This window comes from Salvelinus alpinus, chromosome 2, assembly GCF_045679555.1.
Source record: "Salvelinus alpinus chromosome 2, SLU_Salpinus.1, whole genome shotgun sequence".
NCBI lineage: Eukaryota > Metazoa > Chordata > Actinopteri > Salmoniformes > Salmonidae > Salvelinus > Salvelinus alpinus.
In genome coordinates, this window is record NC_092087.1 from 19,105,104 (window position 1) to 19,132,317 (window position 27,214).

The following is a 27,214-nucleotide window of genomic DNA, read 5'->3' on the forward strand; positions in this document are numbered from 1 at the left end:
CAATTTCTCTTTCCCCAGTATTGTAAGTTAAGCCTTGTTGTTTTTATACTGTTGCAACCAAAATGCCAGGTAATCTTCAGGTTAAAGTCCCCAGAATTAGGGCTGATGAATTCCTCTCTGTCTGTGGACTATAACACCTCCAGGTTAGTGTCTCCAGAGCCTCCTCCTAAGGGCTTCTTGGTGATGGGCTCTAAGTTTCGATACAGTGGGCGAACCCAGGCCCAGACACGGCAGGCCAGCGCTCTCATAGACCGGCCCGCGCCACACTTTGAACGCTCCACCAGCAAGAGGTACCTGTTGTCCCGCAGTCTGGACGGAGGTAGGTACCATAGTGGTGTTCCTCAAGGGCTACTCACACAACGGACACTTGTTAAAAGTGAAAATATTGAATGATACATTAGTGGCTATGGGATATTTGTTCATACCTGAAGACAGTGTCTTAAGATGTACTATCGATGCGGCCATATACTTACTGTATGTATATCTAATGCTGGACTGTTCTCTCGTAATAAAACAGTCCCACTGTGCCTTGGTCTAATTAGCAGAGTTCTCCCGGCCAGTGTCGGCCATGTGTGAAAACCAGGATGGTCTGTCCCAGCACAGTGGCAGTGAACACCCCCACCTCCACAGCCCCTCTGGGGACGAACAGGAGACAGAACTGGAACCACCCAGTTTGGAGCAGGACCAAGAGGAGGATCAGGATGAGGAACAGGATCTAGAGGAATACCACGACCAAGAGGAGGATGAGGATGGTGTCCCCACCCCCAGCAAGAAGAAGGAGATCAAGGTACTGTTAGGGTTAGGGTTATCACGTTACTGTTAGGGTTAGGGTTATTAAGTTACTGTTAGGGTACGGGTTAGGGGAGCGTTTCCCAAACTCGGTCCTCGGGACACCAAGGGGAGCAAGTTTTGGTTTTTGCCTGAACACTACACAGCTGATCTAAATGATCGAAGCTTGATGATTAGTTGATTATTTGAATCAGCTGTGTAGTGCTCGGACAAAAAACAAATCATGCACCCTTTGGGGTCCTGAGGACTGAGTTTGGGAAACCCTGGTTAGGGAAAGGTACTGTTAGGCAGATGGGAGGAAGGCTTGAGAGGGTAGCTACATGACTTAAGATACTATGGTGGTCATATCTGGTTCAGAGGGTAAATGGCCCAACCTAGCCTGGTTGATTGATCTGTATGTGCTTTAGCCAACTCCTATAACATTCCCTAGGCTACATGACATAGGAGTTGGATAAAACACAAACAGATTTGTGGACCCAGGCTCAGCCTACTTGTTTCTCAGAATCAAAAACATTCACATTTGATGGTAAGTGCCACTCTAGGATGGAAATAGGCTATAAGTAAGGATACAATGCAGTATAAGTAGGATGATACCTATGGAAGCTTAGAGAGACCCATAGCTTGTGTGGATATGATGTTTGTGTCAGGGTGGAGGTGTCTGTCTCAGTGCAGATTGTCAGATGGCAGTGACTGCAGGGGTGCTGCTGGTGCTAGAGTGTACCGCTGGAACTTCGGGTACCACTGTGACATTCCCTGCTGAGGTTTAAAGCTAAAGATTTAAAGCAAAATTAACTCTGCTCCCTCTATGCCACTCAGAGGCTAACCAGTATAGCTCACTATCACCACTAACTGCTGTATCGAACCTTCACTTATCTCTCATGCCAAGCCAACCTAACTTTCCTGCTGCTGTTCTTTCTTGCTCTCTCTCCCTGTCATTCACTAATATGCTCTCTCTCTCTTTAACCCTCGCTGGCAAAAGGAGGATGCTGGGTCCCCACTTGACAATATACAGGAGGTATTTGGTGTCTGGTGGCCTGTCTGTCTCTGTCAGTCTGTCTGTCTGTCAGTCTGTGAGATGGCTCTATGCCTACCAGTCTTTTTGTGTTCAGTAATCCCACATATTAGTGATAAACTAGCAGTATGCCTAATTGACATACAGTGAGTAAACTTCTGCACCATCATATCTTTGTTTGCACCCAAAGTATTACATTGAAGCTGCAAAGCATTCATTTGATGCTGTTCATTGGAGAGCCAATATTTTAAGGGCTGTCAAATTAACACGTTAATAACGGGTTAAGTCATGACATGCTTATCGGAGGTAAATATTTTTGATGCCATTAATCGCGTCTCCATTTCACCGCACGGAACATTTTAAGCGCAGAACACAACACGGAACACAGCTACAGTCTTAGCTTCACCTTTACATGGCTGAAGACTGTGGGCCTCTAGGCAAAATCATGTCCAATATCACTGGAGCTATGTTTTTTCTTTCTGCCTCAAATTGGTGAGCGTGTTGCAGCCCATTTTAAATTACTTGCGAGACAATTTTTATTTTATTTATAACAAACATTGTTTAACTAGCTAGTCATCATGTTAACTAGCTAGCTAGGAACTTGATAACTTGACCACTGACTAGGCTATTCACAAAATGTAGATGGCAGAGGAAGAACTGAAAAGGAATATGCCATACCCAAGAGTGGGTATGTATGACTGTGTGTGAAAGAGGATGTGTGTGAGAGTGGGAGTATGTGAAAGAGAGACGTGAGGGAGAGTGTGTAGGCCTATATCAAATCAAATTTGATTAGTTCCATGCGCCGAATACAACAGGTGTAAACCTTACAGTGAAATACTTACTTACAAGCCCCCAACCGACAGTGCAGCTTAAAAAAATACGGATAAGAATAAGAGATAAAAGTAACAAGTAATTAAAGAGGAGCAGTAAAAAATAACAATATAGACAGGAGGGTGCCGGTACAGAGTCAATGTGCGGGGGCACCGGTTAGTTGAGGTAGTATGTACATGTAGGTAGAGTTAATTAAAGTGACTATGCATAGATGACAACAGAGAGTGGCAGTGGTGTGGAGAGAGGAGGGGGGCGGGGGCAATGTGAATAGCCTGGGTAGCCATTTGACTAGATTTTCAGGAGTCTTATGGCTTGGGGGTAAAAGCTGTTTAGAAGCCTCTTGGACCTAGACTTGGCGCTCTGGTACCGCTTGCCGTGTGGTAGCAGAGAGAACAGTCTATGACTAGGGTGGCTGGAGTTGTTGACAATTGTTAGGGCCTTCCTCTGACACTGCCTGGTATAGAAGTTCCTGGATGGCAGGAAGCTTGGCCTCAGTGATGTACTGGGCCGTTCGCACCACCCTCTGTAGTGCCTTGCGGTCGGAGACTGAGCAGTTGCCATACCAGGCAGTGATGCAACCAGTCGGGATGGCGCAGATGTAGAACCTTTTGAGGATCTGAGGACCCATGCCAAATCTTTTCCGACTCCTGAGTGGGAATAGGTTTTGTCGTGCCTGCTTCACGACTGTCATGGTGTGCTTGGACCATGTTAGTTTGTTGGTGATGTGGACACCAAGGAACTTGAAGCTCTCAACCTGCTTCACTGCGGCCCTGTCGATGAGAATGGGGACGTGCTCGGTCCTCTTTTTCCTGTAGTCCACAATCATCTCCTTTGTCTTGGTCACGTTGAGGGAGAGGTTGTTGTCCTGGCACCACATGGCCAGGTCTCTGACCTCCTCCCTATAGGCTGTCTCGTTGTTGTCGGTAATCAGGCTACCACTGTTGTGTCATCGACAAATTTAATGATGGTGTTGGAGTCGTGCCTGACCGTGCAGTCATGAGTGAACATGGAGTACAGGAGGGGGCTGAGCACGCACCCCTGAGGGGCCCCTGTGTTGAGGATCAGCGTGGCATATGTGTTGTTACCTACCCTTACCACCTGGGGGCGGCCCGTAAGGAAGTCCAGGATCTAGTTGCAGAGGGAGGTGTTTAGTCCCAGGGTCCTTAGCTTATTGATGAGCTTTGATGGCACTATGGTGTTGAACGCTGAGCTGTAGTCAATGAATAGCAATAGGGATTTCTTATAAGCTTCCAGGTTAGAGTCCCGCTCCTTGAAAGCGGCATCTCTAGCCTTTAGCTCAGTGCGGATGCTCCCTGTAATCCATGGTTTCTGGGTGGGGTATGTACGTACAGTCACTGTGGGGACGACGTTGTCGATGCACTTATTGATGAAGCCAATGACAGATGTGGTGTACTCCTCAATGCCATCGGAGGAATCCCGGAACATATTCCAGTCTCTGCTAGCAAAACAGTCCTGTAGCTTAGCATCTGCTTCATCTGACCACTTTTTTATCGATCTAGTCACTGGTGCTTCCTGCTTTAATTTTAGCTCGTAAACGGGAATCAGGAGGATAGAATTATGGTCAGATTTGCCAATTGGAGGGCGAGGGAGAGCTTTGTATGCATCGCTGTGTGTGGAGTATTGGTGGTCCAGAGGTATTTTCCCTCTGGTTGCTACAAATTAGGTAAAACTGATTTAAGTTTCCCTGCATTCAAGTCCCCGGCTACTTAGAGCGCCGTTTCTGGGTGAGCGTGTTCTTGTTTGCTTATGGCGGAATACAGCTCATTCAATGCTATCTCAGTGCCAGCCTCTGACTGTGGTAAAGTCCGCACCTGCCCGGGCAACGAAGGGCCCGAAAAAAAAAAAAATGAAAAGAAACCGCAACTTAAAATCTTAACCGTCATTTGGATTGAAGGGCTCCAGGGCCAAGAACAAGTCTTTCAAGAGGAAGGGAAGGAATCATAGTACACTTCAGTATCAACTCTTACATAAATACCAGTAAAAGATAAAACAAAAATAGACTGATGCCAAGTGATGGTAGTAGGAAAGCATCTAGGGAACTAAAACGCAAATAAAAGCGTTTTCATCTATATTCTTTGTAATTGTTTACACACCACCTCTGACTGTGGTGGTGTGTAAACAATTACAAAGAATATAGATGAAAACTCTCTCGGTAGGTAATGTGGTCTGCAGCTTATCATGAGAAACTCTATCTCAGGCGAGCAATAGCTCGATGCTTCCTTCGATATTGTGCACCAGCTGTTGTTTACAAAAATACATTGACCGCCGCCCCTTGTCTTACCAGATGCCGCTGTTCTATCCTGCTGGTACATCGTATAACCAGCCAGCTGTATGTTGATATTGTCGTCGTTCAGCCACGACTCCGTGAAGCATAAGATGTTACAGTTTTTAATGTCCCATTGTTAGTTTAATAATCCCAATAACTCGTCCTTTTTATTGTCCAAAGATTGCATGTTTGCGAGCAGAATTGAGGGGAGTGGGGGTTTATTCGATCGCCTCCTACTCCTCAGAAGGCAGTCCGCCCTCCGGCCTCTCTTTCTCCGCCTCCTCTTCACGCAGATCACTGGGGTCGGTGCCTGTTCCCGAGGGAGACGTATATTCTCTGCCTCGGGCTCGTCAGAGTCGTGAAAGAAGAAAAAGGATTCTGCTAGTCCGTGGTGAGTAATCGCAGTCCTGATGTCTAGAAGTTATTTTCGGTCATAAGAGACGGTAGCGGCAACAATATGTATAAAAATAGTAAAAAAATAAGTTACAAACAACGCAGATAAACGAACAAACAAACACAATCGGTTGGGGGCACGTAAAACGTCTGCCTTCTGCTCCGGTGCCATTTTACACGTGTGTATATACAGTGGGGCAAAAAAGTATTTAGTCAGCCACCAATTGTGCAAGTTCTCCCACTTAAAAAGATGAGAGAGGCCTGTAATTTTCATCATATGTACACTTCAACTATGACAGACAAAATGAGGAAAAAAAATCCAGAAAATCACATTGTAGGATTTTTAATGAATTTATTTGCAAATTATGGTGGAAAATAAGTATTTGGTCAATAACAAAAGTTTATCTCAATACTTTGTTATATACCCATTGTTGGCAATGACAGAGGTCAAACATTTTCTGTAAGTCTTCACAAGGTTTTCACACACTGTTGCTGGTATTTTGGCCCATTCCTCCATGCAGATCTCCTCTAGAGCAGTGATGTTTTGGGGCTGTTGCTGGGCAACACAGACTTTCAACTCCCTCCAAAGATTTTCTATGGGGTTGAGATCTGGAGACTGGCTAGGCCACTCCAGGACCTTGAAATGCTTCTTACGAAGCCACTCCTTCGTTGCCCGGGCGGTGTGTTTGCGATCATTGTCATGCTGAAAGACCCAGCCACGTTTCATCTTCAATGCCCTTGCTGATGGTAGGCTTTGTTACTTTGGTCCCAGCTCTCTGCAGGTCATTCACTAGGTCCCCCCGTGTGGTTCTGGGATTTTTGCTCACCGTTCTTGTGATCATTTTGACCCCACGGGGTGAGATCTTGCGTGGAGCCCCAGATCGAGGGAGATTATCAATGGTCTTGTATGTCTTCCATTTCCTAATAATTGCTCCCACAGTTGATTTCTTCAAACCAAGCTGCTTACCTATTGCAGATTCAGTCTTCCCAGCCTGGTGCAGGTCTACAATTTTGTTTCTGGTGTCCTCTGACAGCTCTTTGGTCTTGGCCATAGTGGAGTTTGGAGTGTGACTGTTTGAGGTTGTGGACAGGTGTCTTTTATACTGATAACAAGTTCAAACAGGTGCCATTAATACAGGTAACGAGTGGAGGACAGAGGAGCTTCATAAAGACGAAGTTACAGGTCTGTGAGAGACAGAAATCTTGCTTGTTTGTAGGTAACCAAATACTTATTTTCCACCATAATTTGCAAATAAATTCATAAAAAATCCTACAATGTGATTTTCTGGATTTTTTTTCTTTCTGATTTTGTCTGTCATAGTTGAAGTGTACCTATGATGAAAATTACAGGCCTCTCTCATCTTTTTAAGTGGGAGAACTTGCACAATTGGTGGCTGACTAAATACTTTTTTGCCCCACTGTATGTGTAAAGTTATCTGAACAGTACAGATGGTTACAGTGTTTTCATAACATTGTTGGACAAGTGTAAAAGCTCTTTGTTCTTTGCATCTGTAGAGCCAGTTCTTTTTTTTCTCCCTATAGTCACACTCATTTAGAATGCCTGAAGCTTTAACAAATAAAATGTTAATTGTCACTTGCGCCGAATAGAACAGGTGCGGACTTTACCGTGACATGCTTACTTACGAGCCCTTTCCCAACAATGCAGAGTTAAAAAGTAAGAACAATTTGCAAAACACAATAAAATAACAATAACATATACAATGAGGACCGGTACTAGGGTTTGAGTGGCGGGAACCCGGTTACCGAGATTTAACGCCCCAAATCACTCCTTTTTCTCAGGATAAATAACTGTGAGAAACCGGTAAATTATAAAAAATAATCTATATGAAGAGCATGGCGTGAAATGGAACTGTTAAATTATATGTGATGTCTATATCTGGCTTCGCTACGGCTTGCATGATGAATCATCAATGCTCAGCGTGGGGACAGACAGGCCGGCCATCTCAGTATGGGGCACAGTTCACAATGCATGTCGACCTGTCATCTCATCATGGTAACTTCTTTTCTTGTGACAGGTAGGCTTACATTTGCTGCAACATAGCCTCTGCTACAGTAATATATAGACTGAATGCCCGTCTAAATTACCCATCTTCATCTGGATTTCGGAGGTCATCTGATTATTTTATTGTAAAGATTATTTTTATTGCAGCAGTGGAGTTTTAGCCTATCACTCGAGTATCGTTGCTTTAACTCTCTCGCAGTCGTTCTCCATCAACTCCATCAACTCCATTCAAATTGCATCCAAAATAGATAATCATGTTCTCGATTGATATATAGCCCAATATATAGATGTCTTAGACTACCTCTTTCAGGTAATAAATTCAAGGCAGTATTAGCCTTATATTTAGCTAACTAATGATTTGTTATGTATAATAAGCTTCTATTTTATAGCCACTGTCTCTTGCGCAATATGCACGCACCTGTGCTCATTTGGCTTCTCTCCTTAAAAAACGCTCCTTAGCTCTTGGACTAGAATAGCTTGCTGAACATATTTTTTTTGTTGCATTTATTATACCAATAGACTATTTGAAGTGTGTTAAATGTTAAATACGGCAACCAATAGAACTCACGGGTAGTTTGAAAGAAGTGTGAACACGCGATGGCGGTAGGCTGTAGCAGTTACCCAGCTAGCAATGAGGAATCGGCCCAGAAACAGCCCTCTTCCAGGCCGGAGCTGATTGAATCGGCCCGGAATCGGGTGTCATACTTGGTCCGGAATGAAAATGAATGACTCCCCAGAATTGGCCCAATGTGTTTCTGGTACATCGGGCTGGCATCTTACCAGAATCCCCCCAGAAGCTTCCGGATGCAATTTTATATAAATGTAGACAAAATTACCCGATTTATCATTTTAAATATTACTATTATACGTTTTATACATACAAATTATACCCATCCACAAAATGTTTTTATAAAAGTTTTTTTTTATCCCCTTTTCATCATATCCAATTGTCTTGTCCCATTGCTGCTCCCGGCCTCGGGACAGGCGAAGGTCAAGAGCCGTGCGTCCTCAGAAACACAACCCCGCCAAGCCGCACTGCTTCTTGACACAATGCATGCTTAACCAGCCCCACCAATGTGTTGGAGGAAACACTGTACACCTGGTGACAGTGTCAGCGTGCATGCGCCTGGCCGCCACAGGAGTTGCTACAGTGTGATTGGACAAGGACATCCCAGCCAGCCAAACCCTCCCGGACGACGCTGGGCCAATTGTGCGTCGCCTCATGGGTCTCCTGGGCGCAGCCGGCACGGCTATTGAACCAGCATCTGTAACAAAGCAGTTTGCACTGTATGCAGTGTCTTAGACCGCTGCGCCACCCGGGAGGCCCTATCCACAAATGTTTTAATGCTTATTAATTGCCTTGTGGCTTGTATCAAAATACTAAAATACTACTTAAACAGGACTCTTAACATTAACATTTAAATTAAAATCTTTATTTTTTGATCACAGAAACCATGAGAAAATATGGAAAAATAAATAATAAAATGTTAATTATATAAAGCAGCCCACGTAATCATCTGCCAGAGAATAGCCCCAATCGGCCCGAGCCCCAAGTAATACATTTGGGCCAGATATCTCACACTGGAATCGTCCCGAGCTCAATACCAGCATCCCAGCCATAAGTAATGCTGCCGAAGGCGGCCCACTCAGCCGAGTGCCCCGACTCTCAGCCGGAGTCGGCCCAGATCCACTGTGCTAGCTGGGTATTTATTCAGACCCATAACCATTCAGTCTTCGTGGAGAGAAGTGAAAGCCTTCTGCATCTATTTCTAGTCCTATATTATTCAAGGATTTCATTAGAATGATGAAGATAAGGACAACAAAACATATTTAGTTTAACTGTTGGAAGGAATGAACCAACAATAGAGAAAGAAGAGGTAGGCTAATAACATTAGGGGAAATATTATGAAAGGTATAAATGTGTCGGCCTACTAATTATACAAATAGGCCCTATTATATTTCAACATTAAAATCTAATTCGCTAGCCTATACTTGTAACTTTGTAGGCCATGTGTGCTGCACCAGAATCACATGTTCTCTCCCTGCTTTATCATGGTTTGAATGATGTGCTTAATTCCAGTCCATATAATACAGTATAATACAGTACAGTACAGTAATACAGTTCCTCTCAAAAAGATTAGCCTACTGGAGCTTGAACCCTAACCGGTACCGAGTCAATGCGCTGGGGTCCGAGGTAATTGAAGGAATTTAGGTAATATGTACATGTAGGTAGGGTTAAAATGGACTAGGCAATCAGGATAAATAATTAACAGAGTAGCAGCTGCTTATGTGAAGAGTGTGTGTGTGTGTGTGTGTGTGTGTGTGTGTGTGTGTGTGTGTCTGTGTGAGTGTGGCGTCAATATGCATGTGTGTATGTAGTCGTATGTCGTCTGTGTGTGTACAGTGAATTTGGAAAGTATTCAGACCCCTTCATTTTCCCCCAGTTTGTTATATTACAGCATTATTCTAAAATGGATGAAACAGCTTTTTTCCTCATGTATTTACACACAATATCCCATAATGACAAAGCAGAAACATGTTTTTAGAAATGTTTGCACATTTTTAAACTGAGTCCTTTAGGTGCCTTTTGGCAAACTCCAAGCGGGCTGTCATGTGCCTTTTACTGAGGAGTGGCTTCTGTCTGGCCACTGTACCATCAAAGCCTGATTGGTGGAGTGCTGTAGAGATGGTTGTCCTTCTTCGAGGTTCTCCTATCTCCACAGAGGAACTTTGGAGCTCTGTCAGAGTAACAATCGGGTTCTTGGTCACCTCCCTGACCAAGGCCCTTCTCAACTGATTGCTCAGTTTGGCCGGGCAGCCAGCTCTAGCTCTTGGTGGTTCCAAACTTTTCCATTTAAAAATGATGGAGACCACTGTGTTCATGGAGACCTTCAATGCTGCAGAAATGTTTTGGTACCCTTCCCCAGATCTGTGCCTCGACACAATCCTGTCTCGGAGCTCTACGGGCAATTCCTTCCACCTCATGGCTTGGTTTTTGCTCTGACATGCACTGTCAACTGTGGGACCTTATATACTGTAGACAGATGTGTGCCTTTCCAAATCATGTCCAATCAATTTAATTTGCCACAGGTGGACATTTAATCAAGTTGTAGAAACATCTCAAGGATGATCAATGCAAACAGGATGCACCTGAGCTCAATTTTGAGTCTCATAGCAAAGGGTCTGAATACTTATTTCTGTTTTTTATTTTAAATAAATTTGCACAAATTTCAAAAAATCAGTTTTTGCCTTTGTCATTATGGGGTATTGTGTGTAGATTGATGAGAAAAACATTTAATTTAATACATTTTAGAACAAGGCTGTAATGAAAGAAAATGTGGAAAAAGTCAAGGGGTCTGAATACTTTCCGAATGCACTGTACGCGCTCGTCGTCCCCACCAGGGTCTTGACCTGACTGTAGTTCGGCGTCGTAACTGACTGGCACACTGAGAAGTGTGCTCTTCACGGATTAATCCCGGTTTCAACTGTAAATAAAATAAAATAAAATTGTATTTGTCACATACACATAGTTAGCAGATGTTAATGCGAGTGTAGCGAAATGCTTGTGCTTCTAGTTCCGACCATGCAGTAATATCTAACAAGTCATCTAACCTAACAATTTCACATTAACTACCTTATACACACAAGTGTAAAGGAATGAATAAGAATATGTACATAAAAATATATGAATGAGCGATGGCTTAACGGCATAGGCAAGATGCAGTAGATGGTATAGAGTACAGTATATACACATGAGATGAGTACTGTAGGGTATGTAAACATTATATAAAGTGGCATTGTTTAAAGTGGATAGTGATACATTCATTACATACATTTGTCCATTATTAAAGTGGCTAGAGTTGAGTCAGTATGTTGGCAGCAGCCACTCAATGTTAATGATGCCTGTTTAACAGTCTGATGGCCTTGAGAAAGAAGGTGTTTTTCAGTCTCTCGGTCCCCGCTTTGATGCACCTGTACTGACCTCGCCTTCTGGATGATAGCAGGGTGAACAGGCAGTGGCTCGGGTGGTTGTTGTCCTTGATGATCTTTTTGGCCTTCCTGTGACATCGGGTGGTGTAGGTGTACTGGAGGGCAGGTAGTTTGCCCCCGGTGATACGTTGTGCAGACCTCACTACCCTCTGGAGAGTCTTATGGTTATGGGCAGAGCAGTTGCCGTACCAGGCGGTGATACAGCCCGACAGGATGCTCTCGATTGTGCATCTGTAAAAGTCTGTGAGTGTTTTTGGCGACAGGCCGAATTTCTTCAGCCTCATCATGCTGTCTGTGTGGGTGGACCATTTCAGTTTGTCCATGATGTGTACGCCGAGGAACCCTCTCCACTACTGTCCCGTCGATGTGGATAGGGGGCTGCTCCCTCTGCTGTTTCCTGAAGTCAACGATCATCTCCTTTGTTTTGTTGACATTGAGTGTGAGGTTATTTTCCTGACACCAGGGCGGGGTCGAAACTCAGGGTCTCGAGCTTAATGACGAGTTTGGAGGGTACTATGGTGTTAAATGCTGAGCTGTAGTCGATGAACAGCATTCTTACATAGGTATTCCTCTTGTCCAGATGGGCTAGGGCAGTGTGATTGCGATTGTGTCGTCTGTGGACCTATTGCGGTGGTAAGCAAATTGGAGTGGGTCTAGTGTGTCAGGTAGGGTGGAGGTGATATGGTCCTTGACTAGTCTCTCAAAGCACTTCATGATGACGGAAGTGAGTGCTACGGGGTGGTGGTCATTTAGCTCAGTTACCTTAGCTTTCCTTCTATGAACTGTAGCTCAGTAGAATCTTTGAAATTGTTTCATGTTGTGTTTATATTTTTGTTCAGTGGAAAATAATGTGACAGGTGAAATGAAGAATGTGATCTGCTTTATTTCCTAACATATTGCACAAGTTGACTGCAGGTATTTACATAAAAAGGAGCTACAAAAACTAAAATTTATTGAAAAACTTCAAAGAAATAGTTTCAACGGTATTGACGTATTGAAAAACAATCCTGTGGATACAGGTACACGGTACATACGGTACATGGTACATACGGTACACCGCCCAAGCTTACAAAACAATACACACAATCCCCCAAAAATACAAAATAAAGAAATCAAGAGATATCAGAAACAGCAATTTTAGATTCCGGAATATACACTGAGTATACCAAACATTAGGAACACCTTCCTAATATTGTGTTGCACCCATTAACTCTTATTAATTATTTGTATCGTTTGACAGCCCTAAATATTTTACTTCCTTCTAGAATGAACTACGGTTTTGGTAAAGCTGTATTTTGAGTTGTTATTTTATATTTTATTTTTAGCATGAAGTAGTACTCAAAATCTAATAGACATAATGACATAATTCCTCAATGATCATTCAACCATCAGAGCAAGAGCTTGACTATAAGGATTTTACAGGCACTCCGATCTGAAAATCTGATGTCAGCCTGCATGGTTGCGTGTGTGTGTGTGTGTGTGTGTGTTCCTGGTGTGTGCTTGTGTGTTTGTGTGTACAGCTATTGCTGGCTGTGTCCAGTTAGGGTTGTTCTGTGTGTCTGCCTGCCTCCTTGACTCAGTCTCCGCTCTTCCTCTGTCTCTGCATCCTCCCCCACTCCCCTTACCCCAATCCACCCCTCCCCATACACCCCTGTCCCTGCTTCTGCCCCAACTCTGCCATCTCAGTTGGACCAGGAGACAACCCTTCGACACAAGGAGGTATAGCTCATTGTGCTGATCTGTCCAGAGTTGGAGTCAGTTCCACATCTATTCCTGTCTATTTCTTCAGCAGTTCGAAACAGTTCCGCAATTGACTGGAATTCAGATGGAATTGACTTCAACCCTGGTTCTGTCCCAGTGCTTTGTGACCCACTCAACTGAACAAGTGGCCTCTACCAAAACATCTAGGAAATCTCATGATACTCATTGCAGACTATTGAACAACATGGAACATTACAATGTATACATATTTTAGGATTAGGATAGTGCACTGAAGCACCATTTCCTCTTTAAGTGCCTGCATCTTCATTGCAATGTCCCTATTGTTGTATGGAGATACAACACATATTTCTCTGGATTGTCAAGGATACTTAACAACATTCACTTAAACCAGCCTTCGTGTGAATAACAGCATTCACTTAAGTCAGCCTTCAATTGATGTAATGTATGATGTATGCAGCTACAGTAGTCAATGAAAATGAATACTAGACAACAGAGAAATAGCTAGCTATTCACTTAGAGTATATATTAGCACATTCAGAGTCGTTTTAATTTGGTGTTTGTTTCATCCTAATAAACATCCAAATCGATAATACTTTCATTGGCAAAGGGTTTTAATAGCATCCCAAATGCCATATTCATCCATAGACAAACTACTGAATGGAATAGAAACGCGATCACATTCGCAGCCCACAAACAAAGCACTTGATCCATGTGCTGAATTGCTGAGTATTAAGACACATTAGTGTAAGTCATTGTGTTTGTGTCTTTTCCTGTGCTCTGCCTACGATGTTAATGTCACAGTGATATATTATTTCAGATCACGTTTTGTTCGTCCACGCATAATGCGATTTCATTTAGTGTGTCTGTGATTACTGCAGTGGTAATTAATATGATGTCATACTAATGCATATTACTCTATCCTCTTCCTCCTTCTCCTCTCCCGCCCTCTCTCATTCTCTCTATCTATCCCTTTATTCTGTACAGTTTTTGGATAAGTCAGAGGATGTCTTACTGAAGCACCAGGCCAGTATCAATGAGCTGAAGAGAGCCCTGAGGGAGCCCAACAGCAAGCTGATGAACCGTGAGAAGCGGCTGTCAGGGACGTCTCCTGGCGGAACACCCGAGAAGAAGGCTGTGAGTGTGGGATGAGGGTGGTGAGGACCTGGGGTCCACTGGAGCACGGGTGGCAGTTGAGATTCACAACCTTTAACCTATATGCCACCTCTCCACTGTATGTCATACATATATCACTGATAATGCCATACTACTCCTGTTTAAACTGCCCTGACATCTGACAGTGAGTCTGTGTATGACAACATTGACATTCCAGTCTTGCATTAAGTTTCCTAGCACCTCATACCATTGACTCCCCTTGAACCCAGTAGGCTTGGAGGTCAAGACTGGAGAACAGTCACTACTCTGGCTTTGTGTTTGTGTGCTTTGTCATCTATTGGAATATTGTTAACTTGAATATTTACAGTCTGATATAAAACCAAGAACTGTATTTTTGACCGTGACTTTTGAGGACAATAATATTTCTTCAAGGTATTGTAGGTGGTTATTTATTGTAGATATATACTGCTGCAGACTCAGACCTATTGGATAGTGTGATGGTAGTGCTAAAAGAGATCATAAGAACACATTTAATTAGAAAAATAACCTGAAAAAATTGTCCTACATTTATCATTAGAGATATCTCAGTTGTATTTAAAGATAAAACTCTCTCTCTCAGAAAGTAATTCTGCAATAACTTGAAGAGATTATGTGAGGCCCTCGAGCAACAATCATCTCTAGCGTCTTCCCACCTTGATTGCCTGACAGTTAATATGCTTCCCTTTGTGTCAGAACACCAACGCCCATGCTCTTTTGATCACTTTCACATTGTGATTGTACTGTTAAGATAGAGTACTAAGATAGTATTCTCCAGTCTAGCTCTGTCAATGCAGTCTGTTTCCAGGTATTTTTGTAGTCTACGGAAGCTTTCTCATCTGCTGTCTGAGAACAATCGGATTATAGCCGTGGAGAATATCATCAGACACCCTTGAAGGCATGACAACTCGATCTGTCATGTACTTACATAGATCGGAGGGAGAGATGCTAAAGTCCTGAATGAATAATGGCAAAGTGTGGCCTGAGAAAATCCCACTTCTCAGAGAGATTCAGAGGAAATCATAAAGCCTTTGATGTAGTTGCAAATGTTATTTTTGCATTGCAAATACCTCCTAATTTGCTTATGCAGATTTGGCAGCCGCAGGTGGAAGCTAACTAGGCCCATGTTGCTCTTTTGCAATAATCTCATCATTCGATTCAAGATTTCATCTTGATTGGCTCATATGTTAACTCGGACTTCAATTCAGGAGAGACGTACAGTATCTTTGTAAAGTCCCTTGTCTCCATTGAATCAATATTTCTTCCCCCTTTCTACCTGTCTCTTTTCTTGAACCATTTTTCCCTCTTGCATGAAATTACCAACATTGAAATAGTATGCTTTGCCAAAGAACCATACAGTTGGTCTCTCTCCTTGTCACAAGAGTGACAGAGTTAGGGCTCCTCTAATAGCTCTTCTCCTCCCTCTCTCTTCCCCCTCCACCCCTCTTCTGGTGGGAAACGCTCGGCCCCCCATCAGGTGGTGGGCAAGGAACTAGTAAACAGCTTCTCTGTAGAGGGCTTCGTCCAGAAGACAGTGGTGACTTCCCCAGAGGTTTCCCTTCTCTTCCTCCTCTTTTGTCTTCTAATGTCTGCCTTGTAACATACTGACTGTACTGTAGTTGGCCATTTATCTGTAATGAAACTGTGGCCCGGTACCATTTTATAGACATACTGCACACTCAGCTACAGCTGATATCTCTTGCATCTTGTTTTATTTGATCTGCTGCAGTCATTGAGTTTGAGAAAATATTTAAGAAATGCAATAACCCACATATAGGCCTACATTTGGATGCAAATGTACACATTTCTATGTATGATTGCCGCAATTGTGGCGGAATAGATTGAGAGGAATGTAGAGGTTATATTTGTACTATAAAAACACATTACTGTACTGTAGCTGTTAACCTAACTTATGTTACAGTTCAGTTGCTGCCTCTAACTGTTTTTAATCTGTATCAACATGTAGGGCTCTGAGGAGTGGGTATTGATTGAGAAACAAAATACTCATCAACACGACTATAACTGGAAGGCAGAAGAACAGAACGAAGCTTCCACCTCGCCTCCCCCATTATTGCCTGATTCCTCTTGGGAAAGAAAGAAAGAATTGGAAAAAGACATAGAAGTAGCCAAGATGATTCATATCGAGGTTACAGGGGAGGATGGGCAAGAAATGATAACAGATATTGATAACTTTCCATTGTCCAAAGCCACAAGGGAAGCCCAGGATGAATGTTCTGAACCACGGTTGACTAGCAACAGCCGGTTCGTGGTGGAATTAGCTGAAACCACAGAATCTTCTGAAGAGGATTCACAGTGGAAAGCACCTCCAGCAGAACACTCTGGTGCAAAGAATGACATATTCCCAGTGTCAGACCCAGTCTCAACCCAAACCCCAGCCCCAGTCCCATTCCGAGACTCTAAGAAGGATCATCAACCCAACAGACACAGAAAAAAGAAGAGACCTAATAGTTTAAATCTGGGAATGTCAACAGAATTCATCTATGAGAAAGAGGGCGATGTCTCAAACGCTGAAGAAGACAACGGGGGATCAGACTGGGAGGATAGTCCAACAGAGAAGACAAAGGCGGGACAAATAGATCACCCTGTGTCCAGAGAGGAGCCAGACGACCAGTGTTGGGTGACGAGTCCACTGATGAAAGATGAGGAGATATCACCAGAGGCAAAATGGAAGGAGACAGTGGTGTCTGCGTATGAAGATAAGAAGAAGGAGCACAATACATCAATAGGAGACAAGGCGACTCAGGGAAGTGTTGTGGATGATCCTGCAGTGTGTGATGGAAGAGACCAGGATAAGCGCTTCATCACTGAGGTCCAGCCAGCAGACGAAGGGCTGGGCTCTGTCAATGGTCCTGGGAAAACAGAATGTGATAGTTTAGCAGAACAGGTTAGAGAACCGGTTAAAGGGTTTCATCTCAGAGAGAGGTGCATGACTGACAATAGAGAACACATAGAAGAGGTCAAGTTGAGGGAGGTCAAGACACACAAGAGACAAGCCAGTAACTCTGGGGGGGAGGAAGTGGAAGGTCTCACGTCAGAGGTCAGGGGTCAGAGAAGGTCTTTACAGAGACTATCAGGCAGCAGTCAGTCAGAAATCACCAGGATCGTTCCGCTCAAACCTGAAAGGTCAAAGAGCTTAGCATGCAAAGATGAGCAGGACAGAGGGAGTCAGGAGTCAGAGTCTGAGCTGAGTGGTGTTTTTAGAAGAGAGTACAGATGGTCAGGGGGTTCATCAGAGGGACCTTCAGACATCAACTGGAACAACGAGTCCACCTTCTATCAAACACCCACCCTGCCTACGTCATTCATCTCAACCAACGTTAGTCCAGCAAGACGGACCCACTCCCCGACTACCACACACAGAGACGCCCCACAGGAACAGGGCAGCTTCTGGGCTCTGGAAGGCTTGGCAAGAGTTGAGGCTAAAACTGAAGAGGTGGTTCAGCAACAGAGCAGCGCTGCCCGTGACGATCACTTTCAGACGTCATTCATCTCAACCAACGCTAGTCCAGCAAGACGGACCCACTCCCCGACTACCACACACAGAGACGCCCCACAGGAACAGGGCAGCTTCTGGGGTCTGGAAGGCTTGGCAAGAGTCGAGGCTAAATCTGAAGAGCTGGTTCATCAACAGAGCAGTGCTGCCTGTGATGATCCCTTTCAGGCTGCTAGAGAAGCCATAGAGAGTCATCAGTTTCTCAGCTTCAAGGTTTCAGCCTCAGCGCTCCCCAGGACAGCTCCTCCTGCCCCTCCAGTTAAAACACAGAAGGCCAGAGAGTCTGGACTCATACTCCGTAACATCAACCGCAATGTTAGCAGGGAGCCTGGCCTGGATGCAACCAAGAAGAGACACTCGGTAACTCTGCTTGCCATCTGCTTTTCAGTCATTTGGAAACAAAAAGCATCGCATGAGCTTCAGACAGAGTCGCGCACTCCCATTTTCTTATTTTCCTGTTTTCATTGACTTGAATATACATACATGTAACTTATGCCTGCCTGTACATGAAGAAGGGGGGTGGAGTTTTACTTTTGACACACTTGTTTTGGCCGTGTCTGATTGGCTGATGCAGCCAACAATGCATTTTGTCTGCTATGAGTTTGGACCCTCTCCCTTTCGGCCTCTCCATTTATCCCCCCTCCCCCTCTCTGCCTCTCTGCCTCCCTCCACCCTTATTTGCATACTTCACAGCATACCTGAAACACAACTGCTTGTAAATCTGTAGTAATCACTACAGAGCTGTGGTAGAGATTGTCAAAAAGACAAAAACAACTTCTCATGCTTTGGCTCATGGCTTCTATCCCCCCTCTCTTCACAGGGCGGCGCACAATTGGCCCAGCGTCGTCCGGGTTAGGGTTTGGCCGGGGTTGGCCGTCATTGTAAATAAGAATTTGTTCTTAACTGACTTGCCTAGTTAAATAAAGGTTAAATAAAAATAAATAAATAAACATTTGAACCTTAATTTTCCTTCCAATTAACCCTGTAGCAAGTCTCCTCTTTTGCAGAGGGTTGCAAGGAAACAAAGGGTTTTGCATATTGCCATGGCTCTGAGTTTTTTTTGCACTTCTCTTCCATGCTGTTTCCAAGCTGACATGTGGAGGAAGGCATGGACTTCAGACATGGTTTCATACATGTTTTACAGCTCAATTGACTGTGACAGGATCTGTGTGAGGAAATGAAAGAAGCGTGTCATTATCACCCATAAAGGCACTATATGCTACAGATATGCTCATCCATCAAATGCCGACCATTCATCTCCTGACCTCATGGATACTTGTTATAATAAGTCACATATGACACCAACTCAGTAGTTTGCGTAATGTCATGTAGATGAAAAAATAGTTTGTGATTTGACATGTTATTTCAAATGATCAACTTCATTAACATGAAAATGAATGACATGAGCATTGAGCTAAATGTGGCTTACAGTACCTTATTGGGGGATGATTATTTAAAAACCAGATCAAATGCTTTACAAGGATCACACGTTGGATGCTATAATGCTTTCTTGTAAAGCAAAGAACCCACACAGACTGTGAAGAAAGAGGCAGGAAACAAGCTGTCCAACAGCAATGCCCAGGCTGCTGTACCTTCACAGACAGACTAGCTATCAGTAAGAGATGTCGCCACGTTCATTTTACAGGTTGTATTATTAGGAGCTTGCACGTATTTGGCAGTGAAATAATTTAACATTAGGCCTCGGACCTGACAGCTTAAATACTTTTAAGTCTTTCATCTGAGTCTAGGTCATGGACACATTGGCACGACCAGGTATGGAAAGAGGTGTGAGATCACTTTGTGAGCTGCCCCACCCAAAAAGTGAAAACAGCATGTGAGAGCACCATCCGTTCTGTATACTGGTTGTGCAAAACCAGAATGGGCTTCCAAACATGTCATTAAATCATAATACAGCTGCTTACTTTTACCTCCAAAACCGCCTTTGATGTCATTGAAACCAAACGCCATTCTTTGGCCATTTGAACATTTGAGCCTCATAAAACAATTCAGTCTGTGTGGTTTGCAGCATTCTCTGAGTCTGTCCTTGGCCAATGATTGGCTTTTGCGATGCTACTATGGCTCCTCTATACTATCATATCTTACAACCTGTCTGTAATACATTCTGTATGACACTCTAGTTTATACTAATTCAAACCAGGATAACTGGCTTTACCTGGTGGGTTCTTCAGGGTTTTGCTCATTTCGAATAGAAGGCAGTGAAATCAGGAAGTAAACTAAAATTACAATTCAATGGCATTTATTTTCAATGACATCTCAATAAATGGAAAAGTAGAGGCTATTTATTTCAAAAGGTTTTCCATTTCTGAATTTTAAATTCAAACCACTTCCTGAATTGACTACCTTCAATTCGAATTGAGCCCAACCCTTGGGTTAATTTCTCTTGTCCAAACTGGTAGTAAGCTTACTTGTTTTCTGTACTCATGAAATAATGGAAGGGGGGGAGGGGACTCCCCTTCTGTGCTAGAACCGTACTGTTCTGTTGTTCTTATGGTCTGTTAGTAGAAACCCAGTCTCTATACTGATGTCTACACTCTTAGATATAAAGGTGCTTCGGCTGTCCCCATAGGAGAACCCTTTGAAGAACCCTTTTTGGTTCCAGGCAGAACCGTGTTGGGTTCCATCCAGAACCCTTTCCACACAGGGTTTTACATGGAACCCAAAGGGGTTCTACTTGGAACCAGAAAAGGTTATCCTATGAGGACAGCCCTTTTAGAACCTTTTTTTCTAAGATCGTAGTAGTCTGTCTCTCCAGCTTGGACTAACCTCTGGCTGTTCTCTCTGTTCCTCTGTTCCTCTGTTCTCTCTCTTCCTCTGCTCTCTCTGTTCCTCTGTTCTCTCTCTTCCTTTGCTCTCTCTCTTCCTCTGCTTTCTCTCTTCCTCTGCTCTCTCTCTTCCTCTGCTTTCTCTCTTCCTCTGCTTTCTCTCTTCCTCTGCTTTCTCTCTTCCTCTGCTCTCTCTCTTCCTCTGCTTTCTCTCTTCCTCTGCTCTCTCTCTTCCTCTGCTTTCTCTGTTCCTCTGTTCTCTCTCTTCCTCTGCTTTCTCTCTTCCTCTGCTCTCTCTCTTCCTCTGCTTTCTCTCTTCCTCTGCTCTTTCTCTTCCTCTGCTCTCTCTCTTCCTCTGCTTTCTCTGTTCCTCTGTTCTCTCTCTTCCTCTGCTCTCTCTCTTCCTCTGCTTTCTCTCTTCCTCTGTTCTCTCTCTTCCTCTGCTCTCTCTTCCTCTGCTCTCTCTGTTCCTCTGTTCTCTCTCTTCCTCTGCTTTCTCTCTTCCTCTGTTCTCTCTCTTCCTCTGCTCTCTCTGTTCCTCTGTTCTCTCTCTTCCTCTGCTCTCTCTCTTCCTCTGCTTTCTCTCTTCCTCTGTTATCTCTCTTCCTCTGCTCTCTCTGTTCCTCTGTTCTCTCTCTTCCTCTGCTCTCTCTCTTCCTCTGCTTTCTCTGTTCTCTCTCTTCCTCTGCTCTCTCTGTTCCTCTGTTCTCTCTCTTCCTCTGCTCTCTCTCTTCCTCTGCTCTCTCTCTTCCTCTGCTTTCTCTCTTCCTCTGCTCTCTCTGTTCCTCTGCTCTCCCTTTGCAGGAGCCACTCTCCACTCCCGCCGTCTATGAAGATACAGTAGATGATGCCAAGGTCACTTTACATAATGAATTTAACCATATGCCTCCCCATGTTCCCACTTTTGCACTGTTCTCTCTTGTGATAGATCAGTCTCCCTCACAGTCATCCATGGGTATCTCTATGCATGCTGCCCATATGACAGAGGCTGAACCGTGACTATGCCACAGTCGTTTACCCTCCGCTAAATTCCTGCCTGTAATGCTTCCCCATTCATCTCTTCTCTCCTCCATATAAGTCAATACTATGTGTAACAAATTGCGTGCCCAGAGAAGATAACGTTTTTATGATCATGTATGCATGTGTAACATGTACTGTATAATGGCCTTGAGCAAAGATCCTACATGAATACTTCTACACACCCCCAGGAGACATATTTACTTCCAGAGGATCATTTATCTCCTGTCATCATCATCATCATCATCATCATCATCATCTTCACCCCTTTCATGGTCACTCCCTGCCCTGAGCAACTGCTAGACTGGCCCTGTGTTGTGACTGCCATCTTTGTGTAATCCCCTCTCTCACCCAGAGGGAACCCTGGGAGAGGAGGCCTCGGCCAGGCTCCGCCTCGGAGGAGGATCACGAGCGTGACACTGTGGTCTGCATGAAAGAGACCCACTTGGGCATCGAGAGGAAGTGCTCCAGCATGACGGTCAGCTCCACGTCCAGCCTGGAAGCTGAGGTGGACTTCACCGTCATCATGGACCTCCACACGGGCGTGGAGGAGTTCTCCAAGAGCATGTCTAAGCTGGGGGAGCGGCTGCCCGAGGTGGGCCGGGACGACTTTGAGGAGACCTCCAGGTTCTATTCAGCCCGTCTCATGGTCTCCCATGACATGTCCCCTGTAGAGGAGATGCCTCCTGTGCACCATGAGGTAGACACAGACATACTGTACCCCATCCATGATCATTGCAACTCTATGCTTCTAAAGGCCGGAACTGCCATGCTAGGGACGCCTGCCCTTATAAATTAAATCACCTGTCACCTTTTCTGTTGGACCATTTTCAGTTACCATTTGGGTTATTTTTTGTCAATGTTTTAACTTTCAGGTTATAAAATTATAAAATAATTTTATCCATTTGCTTCTGCTGTTTTTATATTCATTTTCCTATGGTTTATCCATGTTTTCTATTCATTTTCCTATGGTTTATCCATGTTTTCTATTCATTTTCCTTATGGTTTATCCATGTTTTTTATTCATTTTCCTTATGGTTTATCCATGTTTTCTATTCATTTTCCTTATGGTTTATCCATGTTTTCTATTCATTTTCCTTATGGTTTATCCATGTTTTTTATTCATTTTCCTTATGGTTTATCCATGTTTTCTATTCATTTTCCTTATGGTTTATCCATGTTTTCTATTCATTTTCCTTATGGTTTATCCATGTTTTTTATTCATTTTCCTTATGGTTTATCCATGTTTTCTATTCATTTTCCTATGGTTTATCCATGTTTTCTATTCATTTTCCTATGGTTTATCCATGTTTTTTATCCATTTGCTTCTGCTGTTTTTTGCTTTAGATTATTGTGCAATGTGTATGTTTCCTTGTATTTTCCCTTCCATTGTCAATCATGCTTTCTTTACTGAATGTTTGGTCTAAGTTATATACAATCACCAATTGATACTGTAGTATGGGCATACTTGTATTGTTTCATTGTCTGTTTGAAAAGTATTGTAATCTTTGAATAGTAAATGTATTGTAGTTGACCTAAGGATAAGCATGTTCAGTACCATGTTGAAGCCAGCACGTATTTTACAGAATATACCGTACTCAGACATGTTTTGACCATGTCAATTTGATCATCTGATGGATTTTCATGTGTCTCAAAAGTCATTCAGCAACCCAGAATGCTTCCCATTATAGAAACCTATAAAAACAACACATTTTGGGGGTCAATTTCAGGCCATTTGTTGACAGTTTTTTTACTGTCAGGGAATATTGATGAAGTTAGACCAGAGACATTCTATTGTTCTCTATCTACGTAGTCTCACTGTACCTGTCTGTCTCACCCTGCTGCAGCCCCCAGTAGCCAGGAAAGACCCCAGTGCTGTTAGCGCTGCCCAGATGCTGAGGAAGGCCGACGCCAAGATGGAGACACACACCAATGGGTCAGAGGTCACCAACACCAACATCATGGACATGTCAGAGCAGGTATACTACATCAGGCTATGTCCATGGACTCACATCTGTCCCCTGTGTTTGGTGGATGATTCCGCCTGGTACAGTAGTCTCATCTGTTTGTGCTCCAGCCAAGTCCTCTGCCAACAAACACGACGGAGGAGTTGGCTAAAACACAAACAGATCTACTTTCAGTGCTGTGCTAGTGCATACTAATAAGGGTGCATACTAATGAAGGTGCAAACTAATGATCAAATGTAGCAGAGAGGTCTAAATTGTTTGAACAAAACATGTCTGAAATGATCTTGAGCAGGAAATGAAAACATGTAGTGAATAAGACAATAGTAGGACCATTATCGAGTCATTTTGACCCCATCAATCTGCCATTTAGTTTGGTATTTTTGTCATTTAAAAAGGTGTAGCCTATATCCATTTATGTATACATCCGGCCGAGGCAGGCGCCAGAACAAATCTTTTTTTTTTCACGGCACCTGCTCAGTGCACACAGTTCTGTCTTTTTTTGCACTTAGGCTTCGGAGGTGTAGGTTCAGGTTGAGGTTCAGAATCATAAGAAAACTCATCAGAGATGTCATCATGATTCATTTCTTCCCCATCATTGGAGTAATTTTCATTCAAAATGGTATATACTCTATCAGTCTACTCTGGCAGACTTGGAAAACACATTCAGAGCTTGTGTAATTTACAATGGCAACGAAAACCATGGACAACGCTAACGAGTGCATCCATTCGTCTTGGTCTTCTTGCCATTTGTAAATTATGCAAGCTCTCAATGTGTACTCCAAGTAGGCCAGAGTAGACTGATAGAGTACATACCATTTTGAGATTATAATTAGAATAGATCAATACAATATAATGGCCTGCCCTGTTCTTCATTCACAATAAGTGATTACATAATTGTGCGTCGTTGCTTCCCCTCGCTCATCAACTCATCCATTCTCCCTCATCATACTTTAGCCTACTTCATTTATTTCATCTGTTGTTATATGTGTAAAATTAGTTTCAGTATAGTTTAGGTTGAAGAGAATTGGACTAGTAACCCGAAAGGTTGCAAGATCGAATCTCTGAGCTGACAAGGTAAATATCTGTCGTTCTGCCCCTGAACAAGGCAGTTAACCCACTGTTCCGAGGCCGTCATTGAAAATAATAATTTGTTCTTAACTGACTTGCCAAGTTAAATAAAGGTAAAATAAAAAATAGTTTAGGTTCACTTTCAAGGAAATTATCGGGTTGATTTTCAAATGGGCACGGCATCTTCAACTATCGGGAGAAGGAGGGGCAACGGGGTAAACTATATAAAAAATTGTCAATATCACCAGTTCAATTTGTGATATTAAGATTCTAATAACGACAGTGTTGAAATAGCGCCCCTCCTGTCTTACAATTTGTAGCCTGATGTATCTGATGCGGTCTGGCAAAAAAGAGAATGTCATGCCATACTCTTCTAGTCCAGACAGCATCAGATACATGGGCTACACATACTGAGACAGAGAAGCTCTGTTTCGTTTGTTCGGATGCTTTGTCTGACAATGATGGGTCATTCTGTTGGCGCGGGTCTCGGTTAAATAAATGATCAATATTTGAATATTTTATTTGGATGGGCAAGGAGGTACGGTAGGGCGGGCCAGGAGGTATGTTAGGGCAGGCCCCCTAAGGCCTGTACTTAACTCCAGCCCTGAGTCTATGGTATAGCCTAATATATATTAGCCTTTTTCTCGTCATATCTCTGCAGATCTTGATTAGACTGAGTGCCTTATTCTCACAACCACAATGACATAATTGCATCATTATGGAGGGATTAAAGTATTGACAGGAAATGAACGAGAATGATGAAAGAATGCGGGAGTTCCATTCATCTCTAGAGTCTGAGCAAGAAGCAGTGGCAGCCCCAACAGGTGCCTGATTAAAATGTAATTAGTGCCTCTCTGGTGTGCCATTCATCTAATGATGAGGATGAGCTGTGTCAGTGATCTGGAGAGGGTGCCTTTGAAGTGGAAACTCAAGTCAACAATTTTACTTCTCAGTGAAAGACGTGCTAAGCATGGAAATAGAATGTCTAGAATAGGTGGATAGTCTAATAGATAACAGATGGATATTTATATGGTGTAGAGCCTCTTGGGCAGATGTGCTCTTGATTTGTAGTAAGCCACGATACAGTAGTGTTTGTGTGTGTGTGTGTGTGTGTGTATCTACAGCAAATGGAGACTGCCGTCAACTGTAATGACACTAAGGTCTCCAGCAGCACTGATGTGGCTCAGCCACCAGAGGGAGACCTGGTATGTGTCAGTCCCTCTCTTGACAACAGCAGAAAGGCTGGAAGGCTATGCTACGCTTGCTCTGGCTGCAGTCTGATTTTCTGCTGTACATTCTCGACCCTTCTCTCTGAACCGCACACTCATTAACTTCCCATGATGGATTTGACTGGAACTGGACTGGTGTAATTATTGTGCTCATGGGGGATAAGGGTATAGAGAATCTCTCTAATCTGCCATTACATGTTTTGCATGTGCAAATAATGGGCTGCAACTGGACTGGTGTAATAATGGGCTGCAACTGGAACTGGACTGGTGTAATTATTGTGCTCATGGGGGATAAGGGTATAGAGAATCTCTCTAATCTGCCATTACATGTTTTGCATGTGCAAATAATGGGCTGCAAGTTTAGAGAGTATATTTAACCAGATTGTGGCCAGATTGTTTCGTTTTCTGCCTTGATATGATATTGACTCACAATATTTGCATGCACATCCTTTTAAAATAAGCTTGTTAAAATTAAGACTTCTCCCGCCTTCTCAACCATGCATAGCTCTTTAGTTTATATCATACTGCTACCCTATAATTGGCTTGTGTTGTCTATGACACTTAAAGGGGCAATCTGCAATTGCTACATTCATTTTTGGACTTATAAATTAATGATATGTACCCATTGATTCTTGAAGAATGTAACTTATAAATGCCTCATGAGCTTAGTTCAACTGTTGTACCCCACCAGAACTCCAAATATAAGCTTGTTTTACGCCAATGTTGGTAAATTTGGTAAATGTAAACAAACACTATATAGTCTCAAAACATGGTTAAAACAATCATGTTCATATCATGCATCCAATGCTCTGTCTATGTATTTGAGAGTGGTTACATTTCTCCAGCTCCATCCATCAGCTTTTTACCGAAACAGAACCAAGGCAGAAGACTTTGGTATTGTTCAACTGCTGATTGCCACTTTAATGTTTCAATTAACTCCAATTTGTATCACAGTGCCAACAAACATGCTGTTTTGATAATGACAGGAGGATCTGTTGAGTTGAACTTCAATAGTTGGTACATAACCATGTTGATACCATACTTCTGTAGGGCGGCAGGTAGCCTATCGCTTAAGAACGTTGGGCCAGTAACCGAATTTCCGAGCCGACTAGGTCAGAAATCTGTCGTTGTGCCCTTGAGCAAGGCACATAACTCTAAATGCTCCTGTAAATTGCTCTGTATAAGAGCGTCTGCTAAATGACTCAAATTGAAAATGTAAGTGGTTATGCTACACTTTTGCTTGGCTGCCTATTGGTTTATAACTTGGCTTATAGGTTCATCCTAATACCTTGCTTCTGATTCCCTACGGTCAGGCTTGAGGACTGTATGTCCCCATATGGACACATTGCTCTTCTGCCTGATCAGTTTAGTCTGCATGAGCATGATGACTTCATCCCTTCATCCATGTGACATTTCCTCTCCTCCCTCTCTTCATCCCAG

The 27,214-nt window shown here is 43.3% G+C and overlaps 1 protein-coding gene across 10 annotated transcripts in view; it reads left to right on the forward strand.

Moving 5' to 3' along the window:
- Positions 1 to 27,214, forward strand: part of LOC139555925 (band 4.1-like protein 1) — a 171,333-nt gene that overhangs the window by 130,452 nt on the left and 13,667 nt on the right. For 3 of the 10 annotated variants that reach the window (XR_011671043.1, XM_071369309.1, XM_071369319.1), the window contains exons 11-21: positions 144 to 319; positions 543 to 787; positions 1,769 to 1,804; positions 13,012 to 13,044; positions 14,032 to 14,181; positions 15,674 to 15,748; positions 16,163 to 18,070; positions 21,298 to 21,348; positions 21,866 to 22,210; positions 23,358 to 23,489; positions 25,670 to 25,750. Coding sequence is in view for 9 of the 10 variants with exons in the window: in XM_071369309.1 (XP_071225410.1) it covers positions 144 to 319; positions 543 to 787; positions 1,769 to 1,804; positions 13,012 to 13,044; positions 14,032 to 14,181; positions 15,674 to 15,748; positions 16,163 to 18,070; positions 21,298 to 21,348; positions 21,866 to 22,210; positions 23,358 to 23,489; positions 25,670 to 25,750 (3,232 nt within the window). In the remaining variant the exon portion in view is untranslated. The remainder of the gene's footprint in view (positions 1 to 143; positions 320 to 542; positions 788 to 1,768; positions 1,805 to 13,011; positions 13,045 to 14,031; positions 14,182 to 15,673; positions 15,749 to 16,162; positions 18,071 to 21,297; positions 21,349 to 21,865; positions 22,211 to 23,357; positions 23,490 to 25,669; positions 25,751 to 27,214) is intronic. The other 7 variants (XM_071369328.1, XM_071369356.1, XM_071369336.1 and 4 more) reach the window with 7 other exon arrangements.